General features: G+C 44.5%; 1 protein-coding gene across 8 annotated transcripts in view; it reads left to right on the forward strand.

The window, feature by feature from the left end:
- The window catches only part of SIL1 (SIL1 nucleotide exchange factor), a 241742-nt gene that overhangs the window by 16289 nt on the left and 197557 nt on the right, over positions 1 to 27896 (forward strand). For 3 of the 8 annotated variants that reach the window (XM_044226477.1, XM_044226482.1, XM_044226540.1), the window contains exon 1: positions 9664 to 9799. The exons of 2 other annotated variants lie outside the window; for them this stretch is intronic. In XM_044226477.1, coding sequence (XP_044082412.1) covers positions 9718 to 9799 — 82 coding nt within the window. In that variant the 5' untranslated portion in view covers positions 9664 to 9717. Of the gene's footprint in view, positions 1 to 9663; positions 9800 to 16083; positions 16155 to 27896 lie in introns of those variants that run through there. 3 more of the 8 variants (XM_044226559.1, XM_044226564.1, XM_044226548.1) reach the window with 2 other exon arrangements.

Consider the following 27896-nt stretch of genomic DNA (forward strand, 5'->3'; position numbering starts at 1 on the left):
TGATCTCAGGGTCATGAGTTCAAGCCTCACATTAGGCTCCATGCTGGGCATGGAGCCTACTTAAAAGAGAAAATTAGGCAACATGGCTCAGAATCTTTTTTTTCCCTGACACTTTGCTTCACAGTTAGACTTTGATTCAAATTCCCATCTCCCAACTATACAGATTCAGGCACTTTACACAATTTTTCTGAACTTAGTTTTCTCATCTGTAAAATAGGGATAAGAGAATCCTTGGGAGATTGCTGTGAAGATTAAATGAGATAGTGGATATACTTGGTGATGTAGAAATGTTGGGGTTCAGAGAAAATGGTAAGAAAGAATTCTTAAGACTTCTTTGGTGCAAAAAGGTTGTTTTATTAAAGCATGGGGACAAGACCCATGGGCAAAAAGAACTGCACTGGGGTTGTGATGGGTGACTGATTACATACTTTCAAGTTAGGAGGGACTGAGAGATAGTGTAAGTCTCTAAGGAATTTTGGAAGCAAGGTTTCCAGGACCTTGAGGGGGCTAGCTATTGTTAGGAGAGGTCATTTATTACTGTTCAGTAAAACCTTAGTCATGACCCTTCAGATGTGTATCAGTGGTCCATATGCTTGGAGGATGATTGCTAACATGTATCTTGGGGATAGAAATAAAGGAAGTCTCCAAAAGAATTTTATAAGTTAAAGCAGACTTAAAGGATCGGGGAGGGGGCTGTCAGGACAATATTAAGCTAAGATTGCCTTTTGCTCTTAGTAAAGTGTCAACATTGAGATAGTTGAGTTCCTAGAGGAAGGTTGCCCATTTCAAGAAATTATCAATAGGCTGTGAGTACCAAGGAAATTTAATTTTCTGTTTTGCCTTTGTTTCCCACATCACTTAGCCCCGTGTCTGCCTCACAGTAAGCATTCAATAAATGTAGCTATTTGCAGTGATCATTTGTGGATTTGCTGCTTCAAGTCCATTCACTCTCTGTCTGGTAAATGTACATCATTGCCTTCTGAGGAACCATCATTCTCTCCTCAGTCCATGTAGTTCTAGTGAAACAGACTCCACTCTGAGCACCAGGAATAGAGCATGTGACTTAGGTTTAAAACAACTGAACCATTCTATCCTCTAACCCATAGTTATTGATTTAAAAAATGGTGGCATAAAAAAAGTTACCTCATGCTCTCGAAACTCCATTCCTCAATATTCAAGACAATTGAAAACAGGTGTACAAATAACAACTTGTATGTGAATGTTCATAGCAGTGGTATTTATAACAGCTAAAAAATGGAAATAATCTAAATGTCCATTGTCTGATGAACAGATAAAGAAAATGTTGTTGTAGGGTGCCTGGGTGGCTTGGTCATTAAGCATCTGCCTTCAGCTCAAGTCATGATCCCAGGGTTCTAGGACGAGCCCTACATTGAGTTCCCTGCTCAGCGGGAAGCCTGATTCTCCCTCTCCCACTCCCCATGCTTGTGTTCCCTCTCTCACTGTCTCTCTCTCTCTGTCAAATAAAGAAATAAAGTCTTTAAAAAAAAAAGAAAAGAAAATTTTGTTGTATCCATAGAATAAGAACCTTTTTTTTTTAAAGATTTTATTTATTTATTTGACAGAGATCACAAGTAGGCAGAGAGGCAGGCAGAGAGAGAGGAGGAAGTAGGCTCCCTGCTGAGCAGAGAGCCCGATGCAGGGCTCGATCCCAGGACCCTGAGATCATGACCTGAGCTGAAGGCAGAGGCTGAACCCTCTGAGCCACCAAGGTGCCCCATAGAATAAGAACCTTAAAAACATTATGCTAGGGGCGCCTGGGTGGCTCAGTGGTTTAAGCCTCTGCCTTCAGCTCAGGTCATGATCTCAGGGTCCTGGGATTGAGCTCCACATCGGGCTCTCTGCTTAGCAGGGAGCCTGCTTCCCCCTCTCTCTCTGCCTGCCTCTCTGCCTACTTGTGATCTCTCTCTGTCTATCAAATAAATAAATAAAAATCTTTAAAAAACAACAACAACAAAAAAACCATTATGCTAAGTGGGAAAAAAATTCCCCAAAAGACCTATGTATGATTTCATTTATATGAAATATCCAGACTAGGCAAATCTGTGGAGATAGAGAAAGTAGCTTAGTGGTTGTTAGGGACCAGAAAGAAGGGAGAGGGGAGTGATGCTAATGGGTATGGGGTTCCTCTATAAGTTTCAGCCTAAATGTCGCCTTTTGGGGGAGACCTTTCTTAAAACCCTCAGTGACATTAGATCCCATTGCACCTGGCCCATCTCCTCTATGTGGTTATTTGATTAATTATTATTCTTTTGTTTTATGTCTGTCTTATTTGCAGTTTTTAGCCTCTTGCAAAAAGGACTATTCTGGTTAGCTGTTTCTAGGTAACTAACTACCTCAGATCTTAGTGCTTAAAACAGTGTTTCGCAAAGTAGGGACCATGGGCCAGATCTAGCCCACAGCCTGTTTTTGTATAACTAGAAAACTGTGCCTGTGTGTGTGTTTACATTTTTAAGAGGTTATTTTAAAAACCCAGAACAAGAACACTATGTGACAGAGACAGTACAATGGTCATCAAGGCCTAAAATATTTACTATCTAGCCCTTTACAGAGAAACTTTGCCTACTTGTGGATTCAAACAACAGCCAGTTTGTTACAGCTCATGGTTTTGTATGCCAGGAATTTAGGAAGGGTTTGGTTGGATGATTCTTCTGCTCTCTGTGATGTTGACTATGACCTCTCAGTGGCACTCAGCGGGAGGCTGGTCTGTCTGAAATGCCCATGAAGGCTTCACTCAAAGTCTTGTACCTTGGTGGGATGGGTGGAAGGCTGGGCTCAGCTGGGCCCCTCTCCCTGTCCGTGCTGTCTCACTATCAGAGTGGATGGACTTACTGCAGAATGGCTCAGGGCTCTAAGAGACCAACGTGGAAGCTTTTAAGGCTTAAAACTGGATAACATTGGCGTGCCTGAGTGGGTTAAAGCCTCTGCCTTTGGCTCAGGTCATGATCATGTCCAGCTCTCTGCTCAGCAGGGAGCCTACTTCCTCTACTCTCTCTCTCTCTGCCTGCCTCTCTGCCTACTTGTGATCTGTCTGTCAAATAAATAAATAAAATCTTAAAAAAAAACCTGGATAACATCACTTCTTCTGTATTCTATCAGTCAAAGCCATCTAGAGTCACAGGGATGGGATATATATTCCACCTCTCGATCATGGGAGTGCAAAGAATTTGACACTACTTCAAGACTAAGTGTGCTCACTCACCATTAAATCCCCAGTTCTTAGCACAGGACCTGCACATGAACTCAATAAATTTATCAAGTCATGGACACACTGTGGTAGGTGGAATCTGACCTATTTGTAATATTAAAGTATTAGATTTGGAGCTAGAACAAAGCGTCTCCTTGGGCCATTAGGAACATTCCGTCCCACGTGTTCCATTTGGAGACTACCATGGTCCCAGCACTGTGCTACATCACTCAGAGATGTAGAACTTCAAGATGTAGTTTGAACTTCAGTTTCCTTTTTGGTTAATGAGGGAGAGTAACACCTGCATTTCTCAGGCTATCCGTGAGAATTATATGGCGTACATAAGAAGGCTTTCTGAACTGTGAAGTTCTGCTTCATGTTGTTATTATTCTCATTCTCATTGTTGCTCAGGGTGGGTAGCTGATGAGGTCAGAGTCCCTAGATCCCCTGACCTGGAGAAGGACCCCTCAACCTTACCAGGCTCTCCATCTCTTACTCCTGCCAGTCACTGAGGAGCAGGCATTAGGAGAATGAAGTAGGGTTCCTGTGGCTATGCAGTCAAGTTCTAGCCAGGTAAGATTTATTTCCCCACAGGGGTTCTAGTGATGGTTTGTTTGGTCTCATAATTCCATAACGATCTTGATGCCAGTGCCTCCCACTCTGGGTGTCTCTGCAGAGGCCGTGGGGAAATGGGAAGCCACACTAGCTAAACAAATAAGAATGATGTGTTGCATGTGGCCAGCCCCTTGCCGCCTGAGCTGGCCTATTGTGTGCTCCAGTGTATGCAGTAATAAAGATGCCACGAGAAAAACCACATTCAACTTGTCATCCTCACCCAGCCCAGAAAATGCAGTATGCCTTCTCCAGAAGAGCTCCCAAGACCTTCTGTTCCAGAGATGCTCCCATACCTTTCATTTTATGTGTGCCTCATTTTTGACCAGAAGAAGGCTTTGTCTGCTTGAGTAATATCTCTTTTTCCAACCTTTTCACAAGTCCATATACAGCCTGGGCATGATGTATAATGTGTGTGTGGAAAGTGCAGATCTGCCAGTGGAATAATTAGTTCAAATGTTAAGTGGGAATATAAAGCAGGATATCCTGTGTGAGCTTTTAGGTATCTGTACATGTATTGTGTACATGTACCACATCTTTTAGTGCCACATCTGTGTAACCAAAAGGCCTGGAAAAGAATAGTACTAGTAACCAAGATCAATTCAGCACTTACTGTGCCAGGCACTGGGCTGAGTACTTTGCATATGTCATCTCATTTAGTCACCATACAGTTGTTGAAGGGAATACTAGTATTATCTCCAGGTTACAGGGAAACAGCCCTGGAAGGTAGGTTAGGGTTAGAACAACTTGCTTAACTATTGAGGGGCTGTCAGGATTTGAGCCATCTGTCTGATTCTAAAGCCATTTAAAAACTGTTCCACAGTCCCAAATCCAGTCTCCCCTGCTAACAATGATGCTGGATTTGATGACCTAATATTCTGAGACATGCCACAGAGTCAGCAGAGTTAGCCTTATTCTCCATATGTGATCTCCCAAAGCTTGCGTGCTTGGGAACCTTTATGAGAGACAGTGTCAGAGGAGGGAAATGTTCTCCCCTCATTGACTTACTGACCCAGGACCATGCTAGCATGTGCAGGCATGGTCAGTCACTGTGCCTGTCACACCCGGGAGTCCCCTACAGCAGACAGCATCCCATCTGCAGCTCTCTGCTTGGAGAAGCAGCCCTGGCCCTTGTATGGGGGAGGCACGGATTGGACTGGGAGAGGGCCCACACAGGCTGCCCTACAACAGCCCTGCAGTGGCCTTGTTCTTAGCGATCTTCCAGGTGTGGGTGGGTGGGTTGAGATTGCAAAGAAGTGTTCCAGTCAACTTGGTTTAGCCCAAATTAGGAATGTAGGGTTAAACCGTCTTGGTCAGTCAGACATCTTGGTGTGATACAGAAGACAAGAGCAAGAGGACAGGTGGTCCATGAGAAGGAGAGATGAGAGCGTAGGCTGTCTTTAGACCCCCTTGCTTCCAGCTCCAGTCCTTGCCTGTCTGTATTTACATAAGCCCTTTCTAATGGATCTGGGCAAACTTGTACTTCTCTGTATGGTAAAGGAGTGAAGAATTTGGAGGCTTGAGGAAGAATCCAGGAGGAGACAGAGATGTGAGCTGGCTAACTGGGTACTATCCAAGGGAAAGAAAAGGTAAAAATGATTCACAGAGTGATGGAAGTGAGACAGGGACTTGGGAGGAAAGAACTGCTCAAGTAGGCTTCCAGGTTGTCTGCTGCGGGGTATGTGGGATTAACATTCTCCTCCATCACGCCTCTGACACCTGCAATAAGTTCTGCATTTCACACTGATGGCTGTGTAGCCATGGGTTCTTGGTGGGGAAATGGAGCAGGGTGAGGGGACAACTCACATCTAGATTATACTCCATCTGCTCCCAATCTGGTTTTCTTAGGGTCTCGGTTTGATGTTCAAGGTTGTTCTCTAGTGTATGCCTTCATGTTTCCCTAAACACTTCTAACTGTGTAATTATGTAAGAAATATATATGTGACAAAAGGCATAGCATTAGGTGACATGTTCGTATATGTGAATGCAGGCTGTTTTCATTTATGTACAGGTGTAAACACATCTGTGCACTCTGTATGACTCTGGATGTGTAAGCTGTGTGCATGACTGTGGGTGTCAGTGACAGGGTGTGGGGCTCGTGGCTATTCTCCAGAGATGGCTGCTGTGATACATCCCCTCCCACATGTTCTCCTTACCATATGATGTCAACTTCTTTCAGAGAGAGAGAGTTTCTCCTTCCTTTTCCTTCCATGTAGACACCTCTATGACTCCCTCAACCAACAGAACATGGCAGAAAAGATGCTATGTGACTTCTGAAGCTAGATCATAAAAACCCCACGCACTTTTATGTTTTGTTCCCTTGGGATGCTCATTGTTAGAAACCAGCTATTAAACTGTGAGGAGGCCAAGCAGCTATTGGGAGAGGCCACTCGTCATGTCCTGGATGACAGTAACCAGTAGAGGTCCCAACTGACATACAGCATCAGTTGCCGGCCATGTGTTGAGCCTCTTGCCTTCACTGAACCATGCCAGCTGACAGTACACAGAGTAGAGTTGGTTCTTCCCTGCCAAGCCCTACCCAAATTGCTAAGTAAATGATTATTTTGGGATGCTTGGTTATGCAGCAGTGGCTAACAGGAACAGGGATGTAGCGGTGACTGCCCTAACTGTGTGTGTGTGTTCCTGTGGTTGACTGTCTTTGTGGGTGCCTGAATTTGTGTCAGATGTCTGTGTCCCTGAGTAGGTTTTGTGGATGAAGTTGTTTCTGGAGACAGAATTGTGGTTCTTGGGGTTTTGCTTTGGCCTCAGTGGGAGCTGATTAGTGAGAACCCTTTGAAATCTTGTCTGTCTTATAGGTCTCTTCTTTTGAGTGCTTTTCCTTTGAACTAGAGAAACCTGTTTAGCTGAGGGCAAATGCAGCTTAAATTTACTGACTTTTCTGGTCAAAGTCCCCTGGAGCTGCCAAGGCCTTCTAGCAGGTGACAGCAGGTGACATGTGAGGTCTCACATCTCTTTCACAGGATGTGAAAGGGATTGTTATTTTTCCTTTTCTGCTAATGAGGCCTTCAGAGATGAACCTGAGACAGAGGAAAACACAGTCATTGGCATCCTTGATATTTTCTGGAGTCGAGATACCTAGAATTCCTGAGTTCCACCAAGGAAGCTGCTTATGTGGGCTCAGATGTGCCCAGGTTTCAGTGTAGAGATCATCTGGTTTCTACCATGCCTTGGCTGCTGCCACCCATGCCATCTGTGTGCAGCCCAGGAAGTGGAGGACCCTGCTTTCGAAGACCAGTTCCTCTTGGTCTCCTTGGAAGTGCCCCTCAGCTTCTTGCTTGTTCTATGTTGGCAGACCTACTCAGCTTTTCTGGAAACACTGAGAGCTCTGACTCCATACTCCTGTCCTTGCACTGTCTCTCAGGACCTCTAAAGTGCTATTGTTCAATAGAGCTTTCTGTGATGACAGAAATGTTCTATTATCTGTGCTGTATGGTATGGTAGACATTAGCCACATATGGCTCTTGAGCACTTGAAATGAGGCTACTATGACTACTGAGTTTTAAATTTTCTTTCATTTTAATTAATTTAAATCTAAACACTACATGTGGCTGTTGGCTACCATATTGGACAACATAGATCTGATGAGTTCAAGGAGTTTTGCTTTATCTGCAAAATGGGAATAAAATCTGCCCCATCTGCCTCACAGGGAGCAAACAAGATGATGAATGGAGAAAAGAGGTACTCACATAAGGGATTTGGAAAGAAAACAGCAGTGTGAATCGAGTGGGGTTCTTCTTATAGCTCTGTTTATATTTCTGTTTTATAGTCCTTGTTGGACAGTGTTGTTTTGATCTGTTTATATTTCTGTGTCTCTTATCTGACCCTGAGCTCTTTGAGGGTAAGAACCCAGTGAGACTATTTCTGCCCAATTCCAAGAGTAATTCAAGGAAACAGAAAGGAGACTTCTGTGATCCCATCACCCATTCTGTTCCCTAGAATTAAAACTTCCCACTTTTACAGTGGTCCTCCTTGTTTGCTGGCCATGAAAGTAGGGGCTGTCTGCTTAGGCCTAGCCCTGCACACTGGTTTTAGCAGCCAAGGCGGCTTGAGGTCAGAGCTGGTTCTCCTGGGAAAGTGGTCCTCAGGTCCTTTCAAGGTTTGGGGGACTTGTGGGGCTCAGAATTTCCCTTCCCCATACACTTTACCCAGTTAGCTCTGTCCCAAGAAAGAAGCCAAGCTCCGGAGTACTGGCATCTCTGTGTCCAGCTGGACTCTTCTCTTGGCCATGCATTTATTTATTCATTCTAACATTTGAACTTATTTATTTATTTATTTATTTATAAAGGTTTTATTTACTTATTTGACAGACAGAGACCACAAGTAGGCAGAGAAGCAGGCAGAGAGAGAGGAGGAAGCAGGCTCTCTGCCGAGCAGAGAGCCCGACTTGGGGCTTGATTCCAGGACCCTGAGACCATGACCTGAGCCAAAGACAGAGCCTTTAACTCACTGAGCCACCCAGGCGCCCGGCTTATTCTATTTATAAGCATATTACTCTGGTAGCACTTTGTTACTGTCTTTTTATAACTTGCTTCAGGCACGATTGTAATTTATATATTCATTCTGTGAATTACCATTGTGCACTTTTGAACATTTATTATTTATCTTCATGGTACTAGGCAGTGACACAAGCTAGAATTATTCCTGGGCTACCCTTGCTAGCCTCACGGGTGTTCCATGGAAAAAGTGAGCTGATAGCTGTCCTTTCCCACTTAGTCCCAGCAAAGTGTTCTATGCAGACTTTTCTGGGAAAGAAAGAGAGAGAGAAAGAAAGGAAGGAAGGATCCCCCCCCCCCAAAAAAAAACCCACCCCTGTCACTTCCCACTCAACTATTGCCCAAAGTCTTGTTCTCCTTCCCCAGGCTACTAACCAAAGTTTGCTCACAGCTGCAAAGTCAATTTCCCATCTGTTTGAAGTAAACATAATCAAGAAAGTAGATCAACTGCTAGAAACCCAAACCAGAGACCGGTTGATTGTTTCTTCTTGGAAAAAACCTGCTATTTGGGGGAACTTGCAGCTTGTTTGGATAGTCGTTTTCTCCACTTCTGAATGTCCAGGAGTCACTATGTCTGGACTCTCAGGTCCTGAGGGAGCAAGAACTCCATTTGACTTGTCAGATTAAATGCCTCTGGTCAAGGGGAAGGTCTTATCATGGAAAGAGAAGGGGACTTTGGGAGTCACCCAAATCTGGCTTATATTCTCAGTTTTATTACTTCCTGCGACTTTGTACAAGTTCAACTTCTTTGACCCTTAGCTTCCCCATCTATAAAAAGGACGGGGCAGTTCTGATCTTCAGAAGTTATTATTAGTAAATACATATGCAACACATGGCCCATAAGATATTCAGGGGTAGAGCAGAATTTGAACTGTGGATGACTATAACTTTGAAAATGATTGGTTGTGTCAGTTCACGCAGTACGTAAATATAAAAACTAAATGACTTCCTAGTGACCTATCTGCATGAATTTTCAAAGGACTATTTTTACTGCTTGAGACTCGGGTGTATCCCACACTGGCAACAGTTTGATTTCTCTTTACGCCTCACGTCCTCTGGTTTCCTTCCGTTGTTCTTTCCACTAGAAAGAAATTAAACTGTTGGGAAATCAGAGATGAAACTTCAAAATCAGGCCCGTGGGGATCTCCTTCAGACGTGTCTCACTCAGGCGGAGGGATACAGGGTAAAAGGTCTCCTTCACACGTGCGTTAGAAGAGGGGGGACTTAGCAGAAGCAGGGGAGAGAGGCGGGGTTTAACAAGCTCGCTAGCAGGAAGAGGAGGGAGGAGGCCGCACGTCTTTTCTGGAAGGCGGCAATTGGGCGAGACGGCCAGTGACGCAATAACTGCGCGCTCAAAGCTTCAGAGGGTCGCCGCCGCGTCTGCGCATGGGGAGCTGGTTGCCGCTGCAGCCGCCTGGAATTGTGGGGGTTGTGTCTAACCCCTCGGCTGCCGGGCAGGAAGCCGAAGGTAGGGGCGAGGGGGGCCGCCCGGCCCTGGAGCTGGGCGGGAGTCTCGGACCGGTGTCCTAGCCTCTTCCCACAATTGTTCCGGGGTCCCCACACAGGACACCTGCCCCCCTCAACCCATACATCGCCTTCTTCCAAAGCGGGACGCCCAAGCGAGACCTGGCCTCAGCCCAGGAGTCGCCTCACTTATCTTTTTTGTTCACAGCGTCTCCCGTAACTTTTTTTTAAAGTGCCAGGGTATGAGGCGGTGGGAATTCCGAGACTAGCTTCTGATTCTCTGTTTCAGCTTCCTTTTCTGTTTCTTTCTTTAACCCTGTTTCTGCATCTAACCGCTCCTTTGCTGACATTCTGGTTCTTGGCCGAGGCCTCGATGTCTCTTCACCATATGGAATTGACCATATGCCTTCGTCGTATTTCCACGCCTGACTTGTGTTGTCCTTTTTCCTGGTAGATGGAAGACTTGTCTTTGAAGTGCGGATTTTACACTTTGGTGTTTTTCAAATCACCTAGGAGGTTGTGTACATCCCTGGCCTGTACTCAGGGATATTTAAAGTAGAGTATGGGCACCTGCAGTGCTTCCCAGGTGATTCTGTTAAGATTTTATTTATTTGTTTATTTGACAGATCACAAGTAGACAGAGAGGCAGGCAGAGAGAGAGAGAGAGAGAGAGGGAAGCAGACTCCCTGCTGAGGAGAGAGCCCGATGCGGGACTCGATCCCAGGACCCTGAGATCATGACCTGAGCTGAAGGCAGCGGCTTAACCCACTGAGCCACCCAGGCGCCCGGTCCTGAAATTCTTGCTTTGAGAGTCTCTCCTATAGAAGACTGGAGGAATCTGTTGCCATAGGAGCCCCTGAAATGGGCCTCTAGGTGGGAAAGAATACCTAGCACCTGAGAGGCCATTGGGGGTTTCTTTGCATTCTAGAAGGTAGAGGTATTAAAAAAAAAAATTGCCCCCCCCCGCATATGTATTGTCAGTTTTCTACTGAAAACTTTAATATCTGGCATTGACTTCAGTTTGTGTGGTTTTCTGACCTCAGTAAAACAAAACCAACCACAAACTTCTTTGGGGGGATTGAAGGGGTTAGATTAACCCGGAGGAGGTAGGCAGGAGGAGAATGAATCTTCCATGTCTGCTAAGAAAAGAAACTGATGTGTTTATAAACATTAACAGTGTTTGTTTTGACAGTGTAAAAGTTTTGTTTTATATCTTTGTGTCTTTTTAGCTCCCACCTGACCCAAGCTTTTTTTTGTTGTCTGATAGAAATATAGCCAGATTTGGGGTTTGGATAGGATTTTGATGGGAGCCAGTGTATGAGGATGTTAGGATTGATGTATAACGTGGATTTTAAGTTGATGTGTGGTTTCAGTTGAGAATATGGCCCTTGGGGTTTTTTTTTTGTTTGTTTGTTTTTTAAGATTTGACAGAGAGCAACACTGCGAGAGAGGGGAACACAAGCAGGGGGAGTGGGGGAGGGAGAAGCAGGCTTTCTGCCAAGCTGGGAGCTGGATGTGGGGCTTGATCCCAGGACCCTGGGATCATGACCTGAGCTGAAGGCAGACGCCCAACAACTGAGCCACCCGAGAATGTGGCTCTTAGGTTTTTAAGAAAGTGTTGCCACACTAGATTTATGTTTTTCTTTTGGTTGTTTAATGAATTTAATCTGATAATTATGAGGTGTTCTGAAATGAAATTGGCTACAGAAAAGACTTATTTCCCCCATTTTACAGAGAGTAGGAATGGGGAATATGTTAGTAAGGCGGTGGTGATCCAGGAATGAAAAGTTGCCCTGTTCTTGGATTCCTGCTTTCTTGACCTTCCCTGATGTCTTTGGAGACCAGTTATTCTCTGCAGAGGCCAACTTTGACCCTTGGTGTGTTTCACTGACCCAATAAAAGGCTAGTGAAGTGAAACCGAAAAATTAACAACTTGAGTTTTAAAGTAAACATGCTAGAACTTCTTCATTGAGTGCTGTTCTCCTTTAGAGTGGTATGCGTAGGTGTGAGTGGTGGGAGTGTGGCCTTACTTAAGTGAACTGTCATTGTCTGAAGCAATTTTGAAAATCTACCTCTGAAATTGTCTTCAGAGACATTTTTGAGCCATATTAGTGATCAGTTTCATTAATACGTAATGCCATACTGTTGGTTTTTTTTTTAACCCCAAGTGGCATGGTTAAAGCCACTTTCACCTGACTTGTCTTCAGATGAGTAAAAAGTTCTTTTGAAGTGGACTTAGTAGATTTTTGGTGTGTGGTGAACATGTTTTGAATCTATCACTTACTAGCCATATGACCTTGCACAAGTCACCTCTCAGGCTCGGTTTTCCAATGCATAAAAATGGGACTACTGGAGCACCTGAACCTGGCTCAGTTGGTGGAGCATGTCTCTTGATCTTGGGGTTCTAAATTCGAGCCCTATCTTGGGTGTAGAGATTACTTTAAAATTCTCAAAAAAAAAAAAAAAAAGAGAGTGCTTACTTGGAAGAGTGGTTAAATGAGGAGGAACCCATTAATGGACATAGGAATGCCGTAACTTTCTACCCTCAAAGAATGAAGATTTACTATTAATGAGAATAGTTTTTGAAAAATGAGTCTTTTTTTTTTTTAAGATTTTATTTATTCACTTGACAGAGATCACAGGTAGAGAGGCAGGCAGAGAGAGGAGGAAGCAGGCTCCCCTCTGAGCAGAGAGCTGATGCGGGGCTGATGCGGGGCTGATGCGGGGCTGATGCGGGGCTGATGCGGGGCTGATGCGGGGCTGATGCGGGGCTGGATCCCACAACCCTGAGATCATGATCTGAGCAGAAGGCAGAGGCTTAATCCACTGAGCCACCCAGGCTCCCCTGAAAAATGAGCCTTTTTTAAAAAAAAATATTTATTTGACAGAGATAGAGATCATAGGCAGGCAGAGAGGCAGGCAGAGAGAGACGGGGGTGAAGCAGGCTCCCTGCTAAGCAGAGAGCCCAATGTGGGGCTCTATCCCAGGACCCTGAGATCGTGACCTGAGCTGAAGGCAGAAGCTTAACCCACTGAGCTGGGGCTCGATTCCAGGATCCTGAGATCCTGACCTGAACCGAAGGCAGAGGCTTAACCCACTGAGCCACCCAGGTGCCCTAAATAATGCGTCTTTAAAGGTAAGTTGTATCTTTTTCCAAATAGGTAGATGCCTTTCTCTGTTTATTATCTTTGTCAATTCATGCTCTGACCTCATCCTACCTCTCCCTCCCACCCTCTACTTATTTTCTATCCTTTCCTCAGTGAAGCTGTGTTGCAGAGGCTGTCTGCCATCTCTTGGAGTAAGCCTCTTTTCAGGAGAGCTAATCTGAACATTCTTAAAATGCTAGCTCCTTGGTCATGTATTCCTGGGGATTTTTCTTTGGGGCCTCAGATGGTGCTTAGCTCACGCTCTGTAGCACAGGCATCTCTAACTCCTGGATTTGATGTCAATTTGGAGACCTGTCCTTGTGAGGCTAATCTTTTCTCTTTTTGAACAAGGATGAATACTTTATCCTTCTCTGAGTCAGTCTTAAGCTGCAGGCCTTAGTTTTTCACAGCACAGAACTTCTTATTTTAATTATATGTAGTCTGAAGGGGCAGTATCCTGCCCTTTTCTTCATGTTCTTTCACCAAGGGCTTCACTGCTGAGTAGGGGAGGAAGAGGATAGCCCCTTGCCATTCAGATGGGGCTTTGGGTAACCCCTGATTCCTAGCATCAACAGTAATTGAGTTTGACTTTGGTACAAGAACCTTGTAAAAGATAGAACCTGCTCAGGACACATGTGAAGAATTCTCCCAGAGTTTTCCTGACTTGGGAAGGGTTTACACTCTGCATCTTTCCTTCTTCTATTTTCCACCAGAATCCAGGAGCAACAGAATTATGTTCCACACAGACTTATAGTTCCTTCAGATTAAACCAGGTAGCACATAGTTAAAGGTGTGGTTGTGTTGGCTGGCCATATCTGCTTTCATTCTCGTAACAGTGCCCTTGGCTTTAGTGTTTTAGGCATTGAGATGTATCTAAGTTGGTTGTGGGCTGCTGTAATAGAATAGTTTAGAATGGGTGGCTTAAGTAGCAAACAATTATTTCTCGATATTGAATCTTGTAAAGGTTTTAGAGTTTGGAAGTGTGAGATCAGAGTGCCATCGTGGTCAGGTTTTTAAAAGTAGGCGCCTGGGTGGCTCAGTGGGTTAAGCCGCTGCCTTCGGCTCAGGTCATGATCTCGGGGTCCTGGGATTGAGTCCCGCATTGGGCTCTCTGCTCAGCGGGGAGCCTGCTTCCTCCCTCTCTCTTTGCCTGCCTCTCTGCCTGCTTGTGGTCTCTCTCTGTCAAAAAAAAAAAAAAAAAAATCTTTAAAGGTAGTGGGTCAGCTCTTGAGACCTCTCATCAAGTGTTTTTCGACCTTTTGTTCACTATCCCCTTTTGAGTCCCCCTCCCCCACAATTGTCCCTTCCCCATGGAATTTTTTTTTTTAAATTTATTTGACAGATGGAGATCACAAGTAGGCAGAGAGGCAGGCAGAGAGAGAGAGAGAGAGAGAGAGGAAGAGGAGGAAGCAGGCTCCCTGCTGAGCAGAAAGCCCAATGCGGAGCTCCATCCCAGGACCCTGAGATCATGACCTGGGTGGAAGGCCGAGGCTTTAACCCACTGAGCCACCCAGGCACCCCTCCCCATGGAATTTTAATACCAAAGATATACCATGTATCTATTTATGTACTGTGACCCTTTGGAGGAGTATAAACTTAAAATAGCTAAGATTTTTATTCCTGAAGAATCATTCCCTGCGGTGCTTGTGGGCAATACTGCCCTCACTGAGACTGCATGGTCTTACCTATATACTGTCTCCAATACAGCCATCAAGGCATATTTTATATCTATAAGATTAGTTAGGACACTAACACCAGACTAGTAAAGGTGGGAGAACATTATTTCATTCAATCTTCCTTTTAACCTTATAAAATAGTTGGTATTACCCCATTTTACAGATGAAAAAAAATAGGCTCATTGAGGTTAAGTGACTTGACCAAGGTCAAAAGGTTTGTTGTAGTCAAGTTTTAAACCCAGTTCTGACTCCACAGTGATTTCTTTTGCACTGTACTACCCTCCTCCTCTCACCATGAGCCTGCTCACATCAGCAGAATATTTGACCATTCACTTTATTTTCTTAAGGCTCTCATAGGTGCCAGGCCTAATGGAAGATGAGATGTTGAGGACACTAAAGTGAGAAAGAGTTCCTGGTTTTGAAGAGCTCACTTAGTTTTCCTAGGGTGGGGTGTCTTAGGGATAGTACCCTTGGTACCCATCCTGTTTGACTTCTCCTGTGATAGCTGGCAATAGCTAAGGGCTGTCATGCAAAGATTTGAGGTAGTTGGTCTTTACAAGATTCAAAGCTGTGAATATGTCCCTCATAGTTTGATTTGCCAACCAGCTGAGCTGTTTCCAATCGCTGAGCCTGTTGCCTAAAGTGTGTTGTAGGCCCAGGAAACTCCTTGGCCATTGCATGTTTATAAACATGGGGATTAGTAAGATGCCATTTCTTTCTCTCTCTCTCTCTCTCTTTCTTTCTTATTAAAGATTTTATTTATTTGTCAGAAAGAAAGAGTAAAAGTAGGCAGAGTGGCAGGTAGAGGGAGAGAGAGAAGCAAGCTCCCCGCTGAGCAAGGAGCTCGATGCAGGACTCGATCCCAGGACCCCGGGATCATGACCTGAGCCGAAGGCAGAGGCTTTAACCCACTGAGCCACCCAGGCGCCCCACCATTTCTGCTTTTTTAAGTGATATTCCTAATTCAGAGCAGACGTTTTGTCCCTTTCTGATGTTACTCCATATTCCTGGCTTCAAAACCTAATGCTATTAAGAGAGTTGGAGAAGAAATGGAGTATGTTTGGAGGTAGAGGTGGGAGAGATAATTTTTACCTGCACTTCTCCAAAGGGTTGAATTGAGTTTAGCCTTTGATATATATTTTTTTCCTTCCAAATCTTGGACTTTTTAAAACATTTTTTTTAAGAGAGAGAGAGGGGGATAGAGAAGGAGGTTAGGGACAGAGGGAGACAGGGACTTTTAAAGCAGGCTTCATGCCCAGTGCAGAGCCTAACTCCAGGCTCAGTCTCATTACCCTGAGATCATGACCCTTGCCAAAATCAAGAGTTGGACACTTAAACGACTGAGCCACCCAGGCACTCCCCAGATCTTGGCCTTCCGAAGTGTTCTGTTTACCATCTGTTTCTCTGATGCCTCCTTGGCCTTACTTTTTCATAGCTGAGCCTGCTGTGTTGGCTCAGGTGTTCCTGGAAGTTGGAGCCTTTGGGTAGTTTCTGATGCCCATGTCCACATGTCCTATCCACAGAGAAATGGGAAGCGGTATGTTTCTTTTGACTGAGGGGGAGGGTGTTGTGCTTTTTAATTACCACTTATCATTCCAGGCAGAAGAATATCACAGCAGTCAGTGAACTGATCCATGTCTAGCTACTGCCTTTTCTATCTTATGAAGGGGAGGAGTTCTAGAAACTGAAAGAAGAATCACAGATACATCTCATAGGTCAGGTGAGGGAAGGTTGATACCAATGGACTTATAAAAGGGCATTTCTTCATGTCTGGAAATAGTTTCATGCTTTTGCCTCTCATTTCTGTGAGGCTCCCATGGGGTTAGCAGGCATCTGACCAAACTTGAGAAAACTAGCAGGCTTCAGTTCAGTGGAAGTAACATAAAATGGGACAATCGATACAGACAACATTGATTGGTCACACTTTGAATTCAGTTGGTATTAGAGTTGGAAGCTTAAGGGGCAAAATCCTAAGGAAGGTATTTAAGGTTGATTTTTGTGACTCTCCCCACTGCTGGTCATGGGGAATTGGGTTTGATTGTATTCATGAAGCAAAGTCTCCATTTTGGCCCAACTGCTAAAGTCTGAAATCATGGTGTTTATGGGCTGGAAAACATCATCCTAGGGGTCTTTATATCAATTTTATTGGAAACATCAGTGCTGGGTCTGGTTCAGATCCAAGGAATGGCTGTTGGTGGTTTCTTTGGTGAGTGAAGAGTCAGGAGGTTCCCTAGTAGTTTTTCACTTTTCAGTGCTTGAGTTTTGTATTCAGTGGTTCTTATTTTATTGATGACAAAACTGAGTTCCGGAGAAGTGAAATGGGCTGTATACCTTTTTTAGGGCCATCAGCATATTACTTGCAGAGCTGAGACTCAAGCCAGAGGGCTCACAGAGGGTGGCCATAGAAGTTGTTAAAATTATTTAAAGCCTTATAAAGATGCAAGATGCCATTGCAGTTAAAAATCTCCAGGGAGGGAGAAGGGCCCCTCCTCCACTGACTGCCTTACTCATTATCTTAAAACCTTCACTGGTGAGGTTTTTTGCTGTCATGCTGATTTCTTTCCTCCTGTTGAGGTATGTTTCCTCTTGATCTTACCCTGGAGAAAATAGATTTGAAGCTTTCCTCTATTTTAGAAACAAAGAACAAGTGCTCAGACCAGGCTGCTCTCAGGGTATTCTGTAAGGAATGGGGCCAGTGCACCAGTGGACCTTATCTGGTGACCTGGTAAACCCGTGATATATCGCGAGGGAGAAAAAGAGCGAGGGAATGAAGGGCGTGTCAGAGTGGTTTAAAAACCTTCTGGAGGGGCGCCTGGGTTACTCAGTCTGTTTTGTGTCTGTGTTTGGCTCAGTTCATGATCCCAGGGTCTGGGGTTGAGCTTTGCATCAGGCTTCTTGCTCGGTGGGAAAGTCTGCTTCTCTTCTCCCTCTGTCTGCTGCTGTTTCTGCCTGTGCGCGCTCTCTCTCTCTCTCTCTCTCTCTCTCTCTCTGTCAAATAAATAAAATCGTAAAAAGAATAAATAAAAACATTCTGGAGTCAACTTACTTGGTTTCATATTTTGCTATTTACCTACTAGCTGTCAGGTCATGGATAAGTTACTCATTTTCTCTTAGCCTTAATTTCATGATCTGTAGAATGGGATTAGTAATAGTTCCTCTTGGAACTGTCTTGAGAATTACTTGAGAGAATGCATATGGAAAGTGGCTCCTCCGGCACAGTATAAGTGCTCTGTGTGACCAGTCATGTCAACAACAGTAGTTTCTAATTCCTGACCCAAGACTTGGTTACAGGATAAGTTATGCTGACTAAGCAAGCCAGTGTTACCTTCACCATCGCATCATTGTCAGTCTTCTTTGTTGTTTGATTATTCATATCAGTGGTCACAGCTGGCTCATGCTGAATAAAAGTCATGAAGAGCAAGGAACTTTGAAGTTTCTCTGCCATCTTCTTCCTTACTTAGCTTACTTCTCACCTCTCTGGGGCTGCCTTTGACTGGCTTTCCCAGCCAGTGGGCCCTGTGTCCTGGACAGTGGCTGACATGGGGATGTTATTGGAGCAGGGCTGGCTGTCCAGAGTCTGCCTGGGGCCCTCTGACAGAGTGTTCTCCCTGTCTCCTGCTATCTGCTCTTCAGCCAGACATGAAGCAATTAGCTCGTTATGGGAACTTTGACTTCTGTCACGGCTTTCTTCTGATTTGTATGCCCATTTCTCGTCCTTGTCCAAGGTCAGGGAAGTGCAGTCAAATACACTGACCCAGATTTTGTGTTTAAGTTGACTCTTTCTTTTTGAGATTTACAACTGGTTCTGTGTAGCAGTGGGGGTGGGAGTAGGGAAAAGCTCCTGAAGCTACTACCTCTCATACTGATCTCAAGCTGAGTTTCTAAAAAACCCCGAGCACTGTAATTATAGCCTGTGCCTTACTTCTCTGAATGAAACAAATAGGCCAAAACCTTAACATTGCGGGGATCGGGGGGTGGCATTGTGGAAGACAGTCTCAACTGGTTTAAAAAAAAGAAAAATTGAAAAAAAAAGAAAAATTGAAGAGTCAATGCTGTTGTCTTCAGTTGTTTCACAAGCCTCTACAGTATCTTACCTAGTCTTAATGCTTCCCCTATTTTCTGTAACTGCTCCTGAGTTATTATGGGAGCCTCCTCCTTTAGTTTCCTCTAGGACACTGTGTACCACTGCCCCTTGGGGTCTTCCTAAATATGGTGGTGATTGGAGAACAATCATGCTTAGAAGCCTTCAGTGGCACCCCCTGGCTGCTGCTGAATGCGTTCTAAATGTATCATTTGTCTGTCATTTGTCCAGGTGTTGTATCCTCTGCCGTTACCCACATGTATCCTTTGCTCTTGGTAAACTGGTCTGTGTGGCCCTCTAAACATGCCTCATGTTTGTGATTTGGCCAGTTCTTTTGCCCAGAGTCCCCTCTCCTTTGTTTCCTATTTAAGCTGCACAGCTGCCTTCTTCAGTGAGCCTTGCCTGATACCTTCTCATCTGTATCCCCATAGCAACACTTTGATTCTAAATTCTAGAATTTAGCATACTTTATCCTGGTTAGTTATTTTGTCTCTTATTATGTGAGCTTCTCAAGGACATGGGCTATGCTTTATTTTGTGTCTCCAGCATTTTGCTGATTATAACATGGACACCATTAAATGCTTGTTGAATGAAGAAGTATGTGAAAACCTGAGAAATGATAACAGTCCTGGTCAATTTCCAGTTCTTTCCTGAAGCATTCCTTGAACCCCAGTCACAGTGAGTCTGGCACTCTCAACTCCTAGAGCTCTTGGTGTCTGAAGTAGTCTGATTCCATAGAGTAAGTCTTCTTTTCCCAAATGGGTTAGTAATTCCTGGTGGGCCGAAAGTGCATCCCTCATTCCTGTTTGTGTCCCCAGCTCCCAGCGCAGTCCTTGACACACAGAGGGTGTTTAATAAGTGCTTATGAATGTCAGAGTCCTGCTTTTTGCCAGCTGATGTGCCTGCCTCAGCCGCTTCTGTCACTCACTGGCCAGGAGTCTCCCAACTCCCAAGATGTTTTCAGGGTCAGGTAGGGAACAGTGTCAGCCACAGGGAATGGTAGACCTGTGCTAAACTGAAGGGCTTATGTGTTCCATGAAGTACAGCTGCTACTCAGCTATAGTCATGAGTGAGTGTGGCTCTAGTGTCCTTATCTTACATTACAAGAGAAGCCAGAAATCCAGATTTTTATGTGAAATCCCCAGGGACTACCAAAGTACATCTGTGGTCCAGATTTGGCATCGAGGCTACCCATCTGTGATCTTTGGATAGAGCCTGAAATTTCACATATTTAAGTTCCTTACGGAGGAAGAAAGGGAGTGGAGGACATAACCTGAAAGCTTTAAAGGGAATTTTGTTGAAAGCCTAGGTTTGCTTGGGTGTCCTGTTATTTTCTGTGGGGGGGTGACATAGTCTCTTGAGCCAAGTCCTGCAGAGACCTCCTGTTTTGCTTCATCCTTCCTTGTATTCTGTCCCTGGAAAAATGGTGACCCAGGGACTTAGATGATTTTTACCCTTTGGCCCAGCCTTTGCTGAGGCAGGTGTAATGGTGGTTCTTGCTTCTGTCTGTTTCTTAGGGCCTGGTGGTCAGTCTGGTTACAGGCTGAGGTCCTAGGAATCATTCCTGTTGATGGCTTCTCTGAGAAGGAGTTCTGAATGACCCAGCACAAGTGCAAGGGAGGTATATTGTACAAAATTATTGCCTAAATGTGGTAGTCAAGGGGTCAAGCAGTATAATAGCCAGGAGGAAATCTGTACCTCTATGGAGGCTTTTGCAGGGCAGTATATTACCCTCTGATTGTCCTGTTCTTTTCATAGTCCCTAGGAGCCTCTGGCAGAGTTTACTTGGCATTACCTTTTAGGTCCGAAGGTGTTACTACCATTGATACCTCCATCTGAGGCAGAAAAACTGATTGGATTTTCTCTGGAAGACTGCATGAGAAACTGAAAAGAATGATGTCTTTGGTGAGGGGCCCTAGGTGGTTGGGCAGTGAGGAAGAAGAGAGCCTTAATTTTCATTGCATACCTTTGTGTGCTTTTTCAAATTTGAGCTGTGTGTGTATATCGCTAATATTTTATTTATTTATTTATTTATTTATATTGCTAATATTTTAAAAAATATCCCTGGGCAGGGGAACCTGGGTGGCTCAGGTCATGATCCCAAGGTTCTGGGATTGAGCCCTGCGTAGGGCTCCTGCTCACCAGGAAGCCTGCTTCTCCCTCTCCTATTCCCCCTGCTTCTGTTCCCTCTCTTATTCTCTGTCAAATAAATAAATAAAATCTTTAAAAAAACAAAGTATCCCTGGGCAGACCCAAGTGTGGTCTCCTCTTCAACTTCCACTCTGTCCTCCCTTTATTCTGTAACTGTGGATTCTCTGTAAACATCTAGAACCAGTTATTGTAGTTTGTCCCTTGGAGGTGACAAACTTGTTTTTCTGTTCCTCAGAAGTGTCTTAGGTTTTCTCAGCCACAGGTCTTCAGAATAACTGTCAGGCCTAAAATATGCTTAACATTTTACTGTTTATAAAAGGGCTTTCATGGGGTGCCCGGGTGACTCAGTTGGTATCCCAGGGTCCTGGGATCAAGTCTTGTGTTGGGCTCTCTGATAAATGGGGAGCCCGTTTCTCCCCCTGCCGTCCCCCCACTCATGCTCTCTCTCTCTCTCTCTCAAATAAGTAAAATCTCTCTCTCTCTCTATTTATTTTTATTAACATATTATGTATTATTTGCCCCAGGACTACAGGTCTGTGAATCATCGGTTTACACATTTCACAGCACTCACCATAGCACATACCCTCCCCAATGTCCATAGCCCAGCCATCTTATCCATACCCTCCACCCCCCAGCAACCCTCAGTTTGTTTCGTGAGATTAAGAGTCTCTTTTGGTTTGTTTCCCTTCCAATCCCATCGTGTTTCATTTTTTCCTTCCCTACCCCCACAACCCCCTGGCCTGCCTCTCATATTCCTCATATCGGAGAGATCATTTGATAATTATCTTCCTCTGACTGACTTATTTTGCTCAGCGTAATACCCTCTAGTTCCATCCACGTTGTTGCAAATGGCAAGATTCCATTTCTTTTGATGGCTGCATAGTATTCCTTAGTGTATATATACCACATTTTCTTTATCCATTTTTCTGTTGGTGGACATCTGGGCCCTTTCCATAGTTTGGCTGTTGTGGACATTGCCGCTATAAACATTGGGGTGCACATGACCCTTCAGATCACTACATTTGTATCTTTAGTGTAAATACCTGGTAGTGTGATTGCTGGGTCATAGGGTAGCTCTATTTTCAACTTTGTGAGGAACCTCCATGCTGTTTTCCAGAGTGGCTGCACCAGCTTGCATTCCCACCAATAGTGTAGGAGGGTTCCCCTTTTTCCTCATCCTTGCAAGCATCTGTCATTTCCTGACTGGTTAGTTTTAGCCATTCTGACTGGCCTGAGGTGGTATCTCATTGTCGTTTTGATTTCTATTTCCCTGGTGCTGAGTGATGGTGAGCATTTTTTTGTGTGTCTATTGGCCTTCTGGATGTCTTCTTTGCAGAAATGTCTGTTCATGTCTTCTGTCCATTTCTCGATTGGATTATTTGTTCTTTGGGTGTTGAGCTTGATAAGTTCTTTAAAGATTTTGGATGCTAGCCCTTTATCTGATATGACATCAAATAAAATCTTTAAAAAAGGCTTTCAAATAACAGATCCTTAGAACATCCCCATTTCATAGAGATGAGAAATTGAGGCTTGGAGAGCCTGAATTACTTAAACTTACTGAAGGTTGTACAGTTAGGGCAGGGCCGTGACTAAGCCAGGTAGCCTTACGTCATATTTCTGGTCCTTGCTCTTAGTGCTTATGTCAGTGAGGTAGTCTTCCCTTTTTGGAATTCTCTTACAGGTTTCCAGAGCTGTTTCAGTTGGGGGCAAGAATAGAGCTGTGGTGTTGTGCTTTTTTTTTTTTTTTTTTTTTTTTTTTGGTTTTAGCCTTCACCTCTTCAGAACTCTCAGTGACATCGGCCTGACTTCTCTAGAAAAAAGTGGTCAGTAGTAGGTTTCTCCAGTTTCTACTTAGAAACTAGTTCTGCCTCCATTGGAGCAGTATCTTTTAGGGAAGCTTGAATTAACAGTTTTCTTTTTTCTTTTCTTTGCTGAGTATTATTGCTGCTGTTAGGCAAAGGGCTTTGTTTCCAGGTTACAAATCTTTTTAGCAAAGAAGTAAGTGCAGACTAGAACTGGAAGGACTTGTGTTGTTCTTGGATATAATTTAATGCTCCACATCCCAGAGAGCATAAACATTGTAAAGTGCGCAAGATGGATTTGGATTAATATCCTGACAACATATGGCTTGGCATGTAGGGCACTCCTGGGAGACCCTTCTCACCATACCTAGACCGATTTTGCCGGGTGGCCCCTTCCCACATGTCTTCCCAGCAGCTGTTGTGCACCTGGGTGAATCATCAGCTTTCCTAAGCTTTGGGGTGGGGGGGGTACCAGTGTTAACTATTGAAAGCCCTCATGTGGGAGGTGAAATAAACAGACAACCCTGGGAGACTGTGTTTTAGTACTACTTAGCTTCCCCTGAGTTTGTCCAGAGTGTTCATTTCCGTTAGAAATACAGGCTGATCCTCACCACTGGTCTCTTCAGAATACAACCCTGAAAATCATCTTGCCCTTTCTACTTTCCTGCCCCTGGCATCATGGGTGTAGGAGGTCTCTGAAAGCTCTAGAGAGGTGTTGGGCAACATGGAGGGAAGACTCAGTTGCTTCTAAAGACCAAGCAGAAGTCCTTCATTTTTTTTTTAAACTTTTCTATTTCTACCTTAAATCAAAATTAGGTTATTGTCAAAGAGAGTTCTGTGCATTACTGAAAGAGCTCAAGAGTGGGAGAGGCTCTTGGTACCTCCTTTGTAATTTCTGAAGAAAGCTTGTTGGGGGCATGTAGAGATCATGCCCGGGTTGTCTTTTCCTCCCCCAGCCCTGACCTGCACTGTGCCAAGAGAGTTGCCCCAGCTGATGGCTTAGTCACTGGCTGGAAGCTTTGTGGGTCTGGAAACTCAGCCAGTTCACCCAGGTTTAAGTTCCTGTGGGCCCTCTCAAGCACATGGAATTCATGAGCCCATTCAGCTATAATTCCGGTTAACTAATTAACTCTAAGAAACATGCCTAGCAAGTTGACTTGTGTGGACAGGAGGGAGCATTTTCTCCTCTATGGATAAGATGAGCAGGAAGCCAGCTCACCTCTAGAGGAAGTCAGGGTGAAGTAGGGTGGAAAGCTCCTGGCTGTAGCATTAGATAGATCCAGATTTAACCATGTACTAGCTGTTAGACTAAGGAGAGTTATGTAACTTGTCCCTTATTGCTTCATCTGTAAAAGTCCCTGGGCTTTTCAGATACACACACAATATGCATTCAGTATATCTTTTGTCCCATTTATTCCCTTTTTCCCTCTCTCCCCTCACAGCATTGTATTTTAAGGGCTATCTCTCTACTCTGACCAAAGTATACCTGTTACTCTCTTGGGGCACCAGAAGTGTCAGAGAGACTGAATTTAATTCTCTGGGTACCTCTTGGTGTGTTTTTCACAGAACACAGCCCTTCTTTTACCACAAGTTATAGTAGGAACAACTAGATTCTAGCTCTCATCAGTTGGTTCCAACCTAAGGAGTCTTTGTGGTTATCATTCGAGCTATAGTTCTTGGTAAAGACCTCTGTACGTGTCAGGTACTGCTTGGCCATGGTAATTTAGTGATGAGGAAGACAGGGTCTTCGCCCTAAGTAATACCTTTCTAATACCATCCTCAGTTGGGTTACTTCTTTGGGTACCTAGTCTTTTTTTTTTTTTTTTTTTTTTTTAAGATTTTATTTATTTATTTGAGAGAGAGACAGTGAGAGAGAGCATGAGCTAGGAGAATGTCAGAGGGAGAAGCAGACTCCCCATGGAGCTGGGAGCCCGATGCGGGACTCGATCCCCGGACGCTGGGATCATGACCTGAGCCGAAGGCAGTCGTCCAACCAACTGAGCCACCCAGGCGTCCCTGGGTGCCTAGTCTTATTCGTTCTTTGTTGATTCATACTGACTTGCTTCTGAGAGAGTAATCCTCTCCCTAGACCCTAGGGGACAGTGCCCCTTTGTGCAGCCTGGGCCTTGCCTGCTGGCTTGCCTGCTCTCAAACAGTGAGAGCAGAGTGCTGAGGCTGGAGGAAAAAGCCCCGCAGGCTACTACTGCCTCGGCCACACATGTCCCGAGAGCCTGTGCTTGGCACTCTTGAATGTTCTTTTCTCCTTGCACATAGATTATAGTGTTCCCTGGTAATTTAAATTCAAAAACCTTCCGCCTCCCTCTCTGCCTTGGGGAAAAAAAAAAAAAGGCTCTGTGTATTACAGGGTGGAGAACAAAGCAGGCCAGCCCTGATTTCCTGGTGGGGTTTGTTTGATCACGTGTATTTTTTAATGTAGCCTCGGTGTGGGTTACCTGTAATAAGGCTACCGTGTAATTCAGGCATATTGATATTCTGCAGTCATAGAATCTCACATCTTGTTCTACCTTGTTTGTCATAAATAGTGTGGTGGGTAGATTTAGGGGCTTTGGCCGACAGGAAGTTGTACTTCTCTGCTTTGTATTTCAGACTGCATTTTGGCCCCTAGTGGGCTCTGTATGTAGAAGGCCCAGCAGCCAGGTTGATAGATTTCTCAGTTTCAAAATAGGGGCCTGAAGATAGTCCTCTGCTCTATCCTTCTCTCTCTCTTGCCAGTTTTCCTGGCAGTTGGCAGGAAGTGTGTGTGGGGAAGCAGGCAGAATTGCTCTCTGAGAACCATTTATCTGAACTCCCAGTAGAGAATTGCATTTGCCTCTCCTCCTTCACTTTCTGTGGTATGCGGTCCTGTGATTTGGTACTGCTTGTCTCTGTGCAGTACGGAGGTCTGAGTTTGACTCCTCTAGCCCTATTGGGGTTTTTATCAGTAAATTACTTGCTGGTTGGTCTTTCCCCTGAATTCCATTACTTTTCCAGGAGCAGGGGAGGGTGTAAACATTTGGAGACCTATTTGAGCCTCTCTTTCTAGCACCGTGGCCACTGAAACAATGATAGCTGAGTCCAGATGAGCCATGTTTCCCACTGGGCATTGGCTATAGCTGGATATAGCTTTAACAGTCACACTAGAGGCTTGGTTGGAAAGAAAAGAGCACTGCATAATTATTGCTTATGTATCAGTTAAACCTATCAGCCAACAGATGTCAAGTGCAGGAAAAAAAAGTGCAATAATGTTATTATAATGGCATAATAGTTATTATTATAATAATCAGTTGGCATAGCTTTTGATAAGAGGCAGATCCTGAAAGGAGTGCAGGGGGAAGGGTTAACCTTGAACTATAGCACAGTGAAGGGATGCTTCACCTTGTAGGAGATGGTGTGTGAATGTATATGATTCAGGTATGGGGTTGATACCCTTTCTGCATGGCTTGAGGTTGTATGGAGACTTCTGCTGGGTACTGTCTTTCTCATGGTGCCAGGGAACAGCTGCCATCCTCTGGTTTAAGGTGCCTTGGGTTGCAGGATTATGTTTCCAAGCACCTAGCACCAGTGGGTTCTCAAAAGGGCAGAGATTTCATCCCTATAGCTCCATTTGGAATTTTCAGAAAATCTAGCCTCATCCCTGTGCTACAAATGATGAACTCCCCTCTCTTCAGCACACTGCACTCTGTCCCTATGGTGTGGCAGTGTATCTCAGCTATGTACATGCTTATTGTGGTGGAATGTGCTCATGGTAGACAGCCTTTCCTTACCCAGGGAGCTCTCAGAATGTTCCCATTCTGGTAAGGAGGTGGTGATGGGTAGGGAGCAGAACTGAGCTCATGGGCGACCCATAAAGGCAGCTGGAGGGTAGGAGAAGAGTCTGGATTCAGGCAGACTTGGGTTGTCTCCTGACCTCACTATTCACTAGCGGTTACACAACCTTGCTGAGCCTCAGCTGCCCCTCCGTGTATGTGTTCATTTATTTCTCACTGTTTGTCACTACCATCCCTGTCTCTGAAGTACCTGCCACTAGGTAGTTTTCAGTAATTGGTGCTGCTTCTACTATACCACCCTGCCCATCTACCCTAAAGAATAGAAGGGCTAGGACAAGACCCTCCTGCTTCCATAGGGAATTGAGGCTTTAATCTGAGCTTCATGTGAGCTTTTTCAGGCTCTGGTGTTGTTGTTCAGAGTCCTACTAGGATTCCTCTGAAGCTGCCTCATTGTGGGAGACTTTGATATTTAATGTTTGGGCAAATCTCTGCCTTATCCAAGGAGTGAATGGTGGTATTTAAAATCCCATTCAGGGATTTTCTGCTTTAGCCCCTTGCAGTCTTTATCCCCTCCCCATTTTTCCTTTGGGTGGGTCACTTGGGGGTCACTGCCTCCTTTGAGGAGCATTTGTTTTTTGAAGATGCTGTTAGTTGTTTGGCTTAGTCTCTTTACGGAGTAGAGATGTTTGTGTTTCCATCTGCCTAGGCCTTTGCTCTGGACTTTTATTTTGGAAGTCTGGAGCATTCAGACAAGGTGATATCTTTTTAGACTATTTTTGGCTGTAGGCCAGCTTATCACTATGGCTACCACCTGCCTGAAGAATGGCAGGGCATAAACAGTCACTTTTATCAGAAATTTAGGAAGGAGAAAGGGCAAAGGGGAAAGAATAGTTTGGCTTAAGTTCACAAGGGAAGGACTGCTTCTCTAAGCAGAACCTTTTGATTTGGATAGAACTTCATTTCCCTTCTCTGGAATTTTGTTCGTTCTGTCAACATACATAGACAGAATATCCTTTACACTCCAGATACTATGCTAAGTGCTGACTTATGACCAAGTCATATGTATTTCCTCCTTAGGGTGTATTAATGAATATGGACATTAATACAATTAAAATCACACATATAAATGTAAAATTACAATTGTATTAAGTGTGTTGGAAGAAAGGAATGTGATACCATGAGAAATAGGACAGATTTGACTTGTTCCTACGATTGAGAGGGTATCAGGGAAGGCTTGCTAGAGAAAGTGATCTTTGGTTTAAATTGTTAAGAACAAACAGGTGTTTATGAAACAACTCAATGTGAGGTTGAAGAGTGTTTTAGGCTCAGGGCCCAGCTCTTACAAAGCCTCTGGAGTGGGGTTGGGGGCAAAGAGGTGGCTTCTGTGAAGTGCTGAATAAGTGTGGTTGGAGTGCAGAAAATGAGAGGAAATGGATGTACAATGAGGCTGGAAGGATTGGCAAGGGCAGGCCTGGTCA

The sequence above is a fragment of the Neovison vison genome, chromosome 1 (genome assembly GCF_020171115.1).
Source record: "Neovison vison isolate M4711 chromosome 1, ASM_NN_V1, whole genome shotgun sequence".
In the NCBI taxonomy this organism is placed as follows: domain Eukaryota; kingdom Metazoa; phylum Chordata; class Mammalia; order Carnivora; family Mustelidae; genus Neogale; species Neogale vison.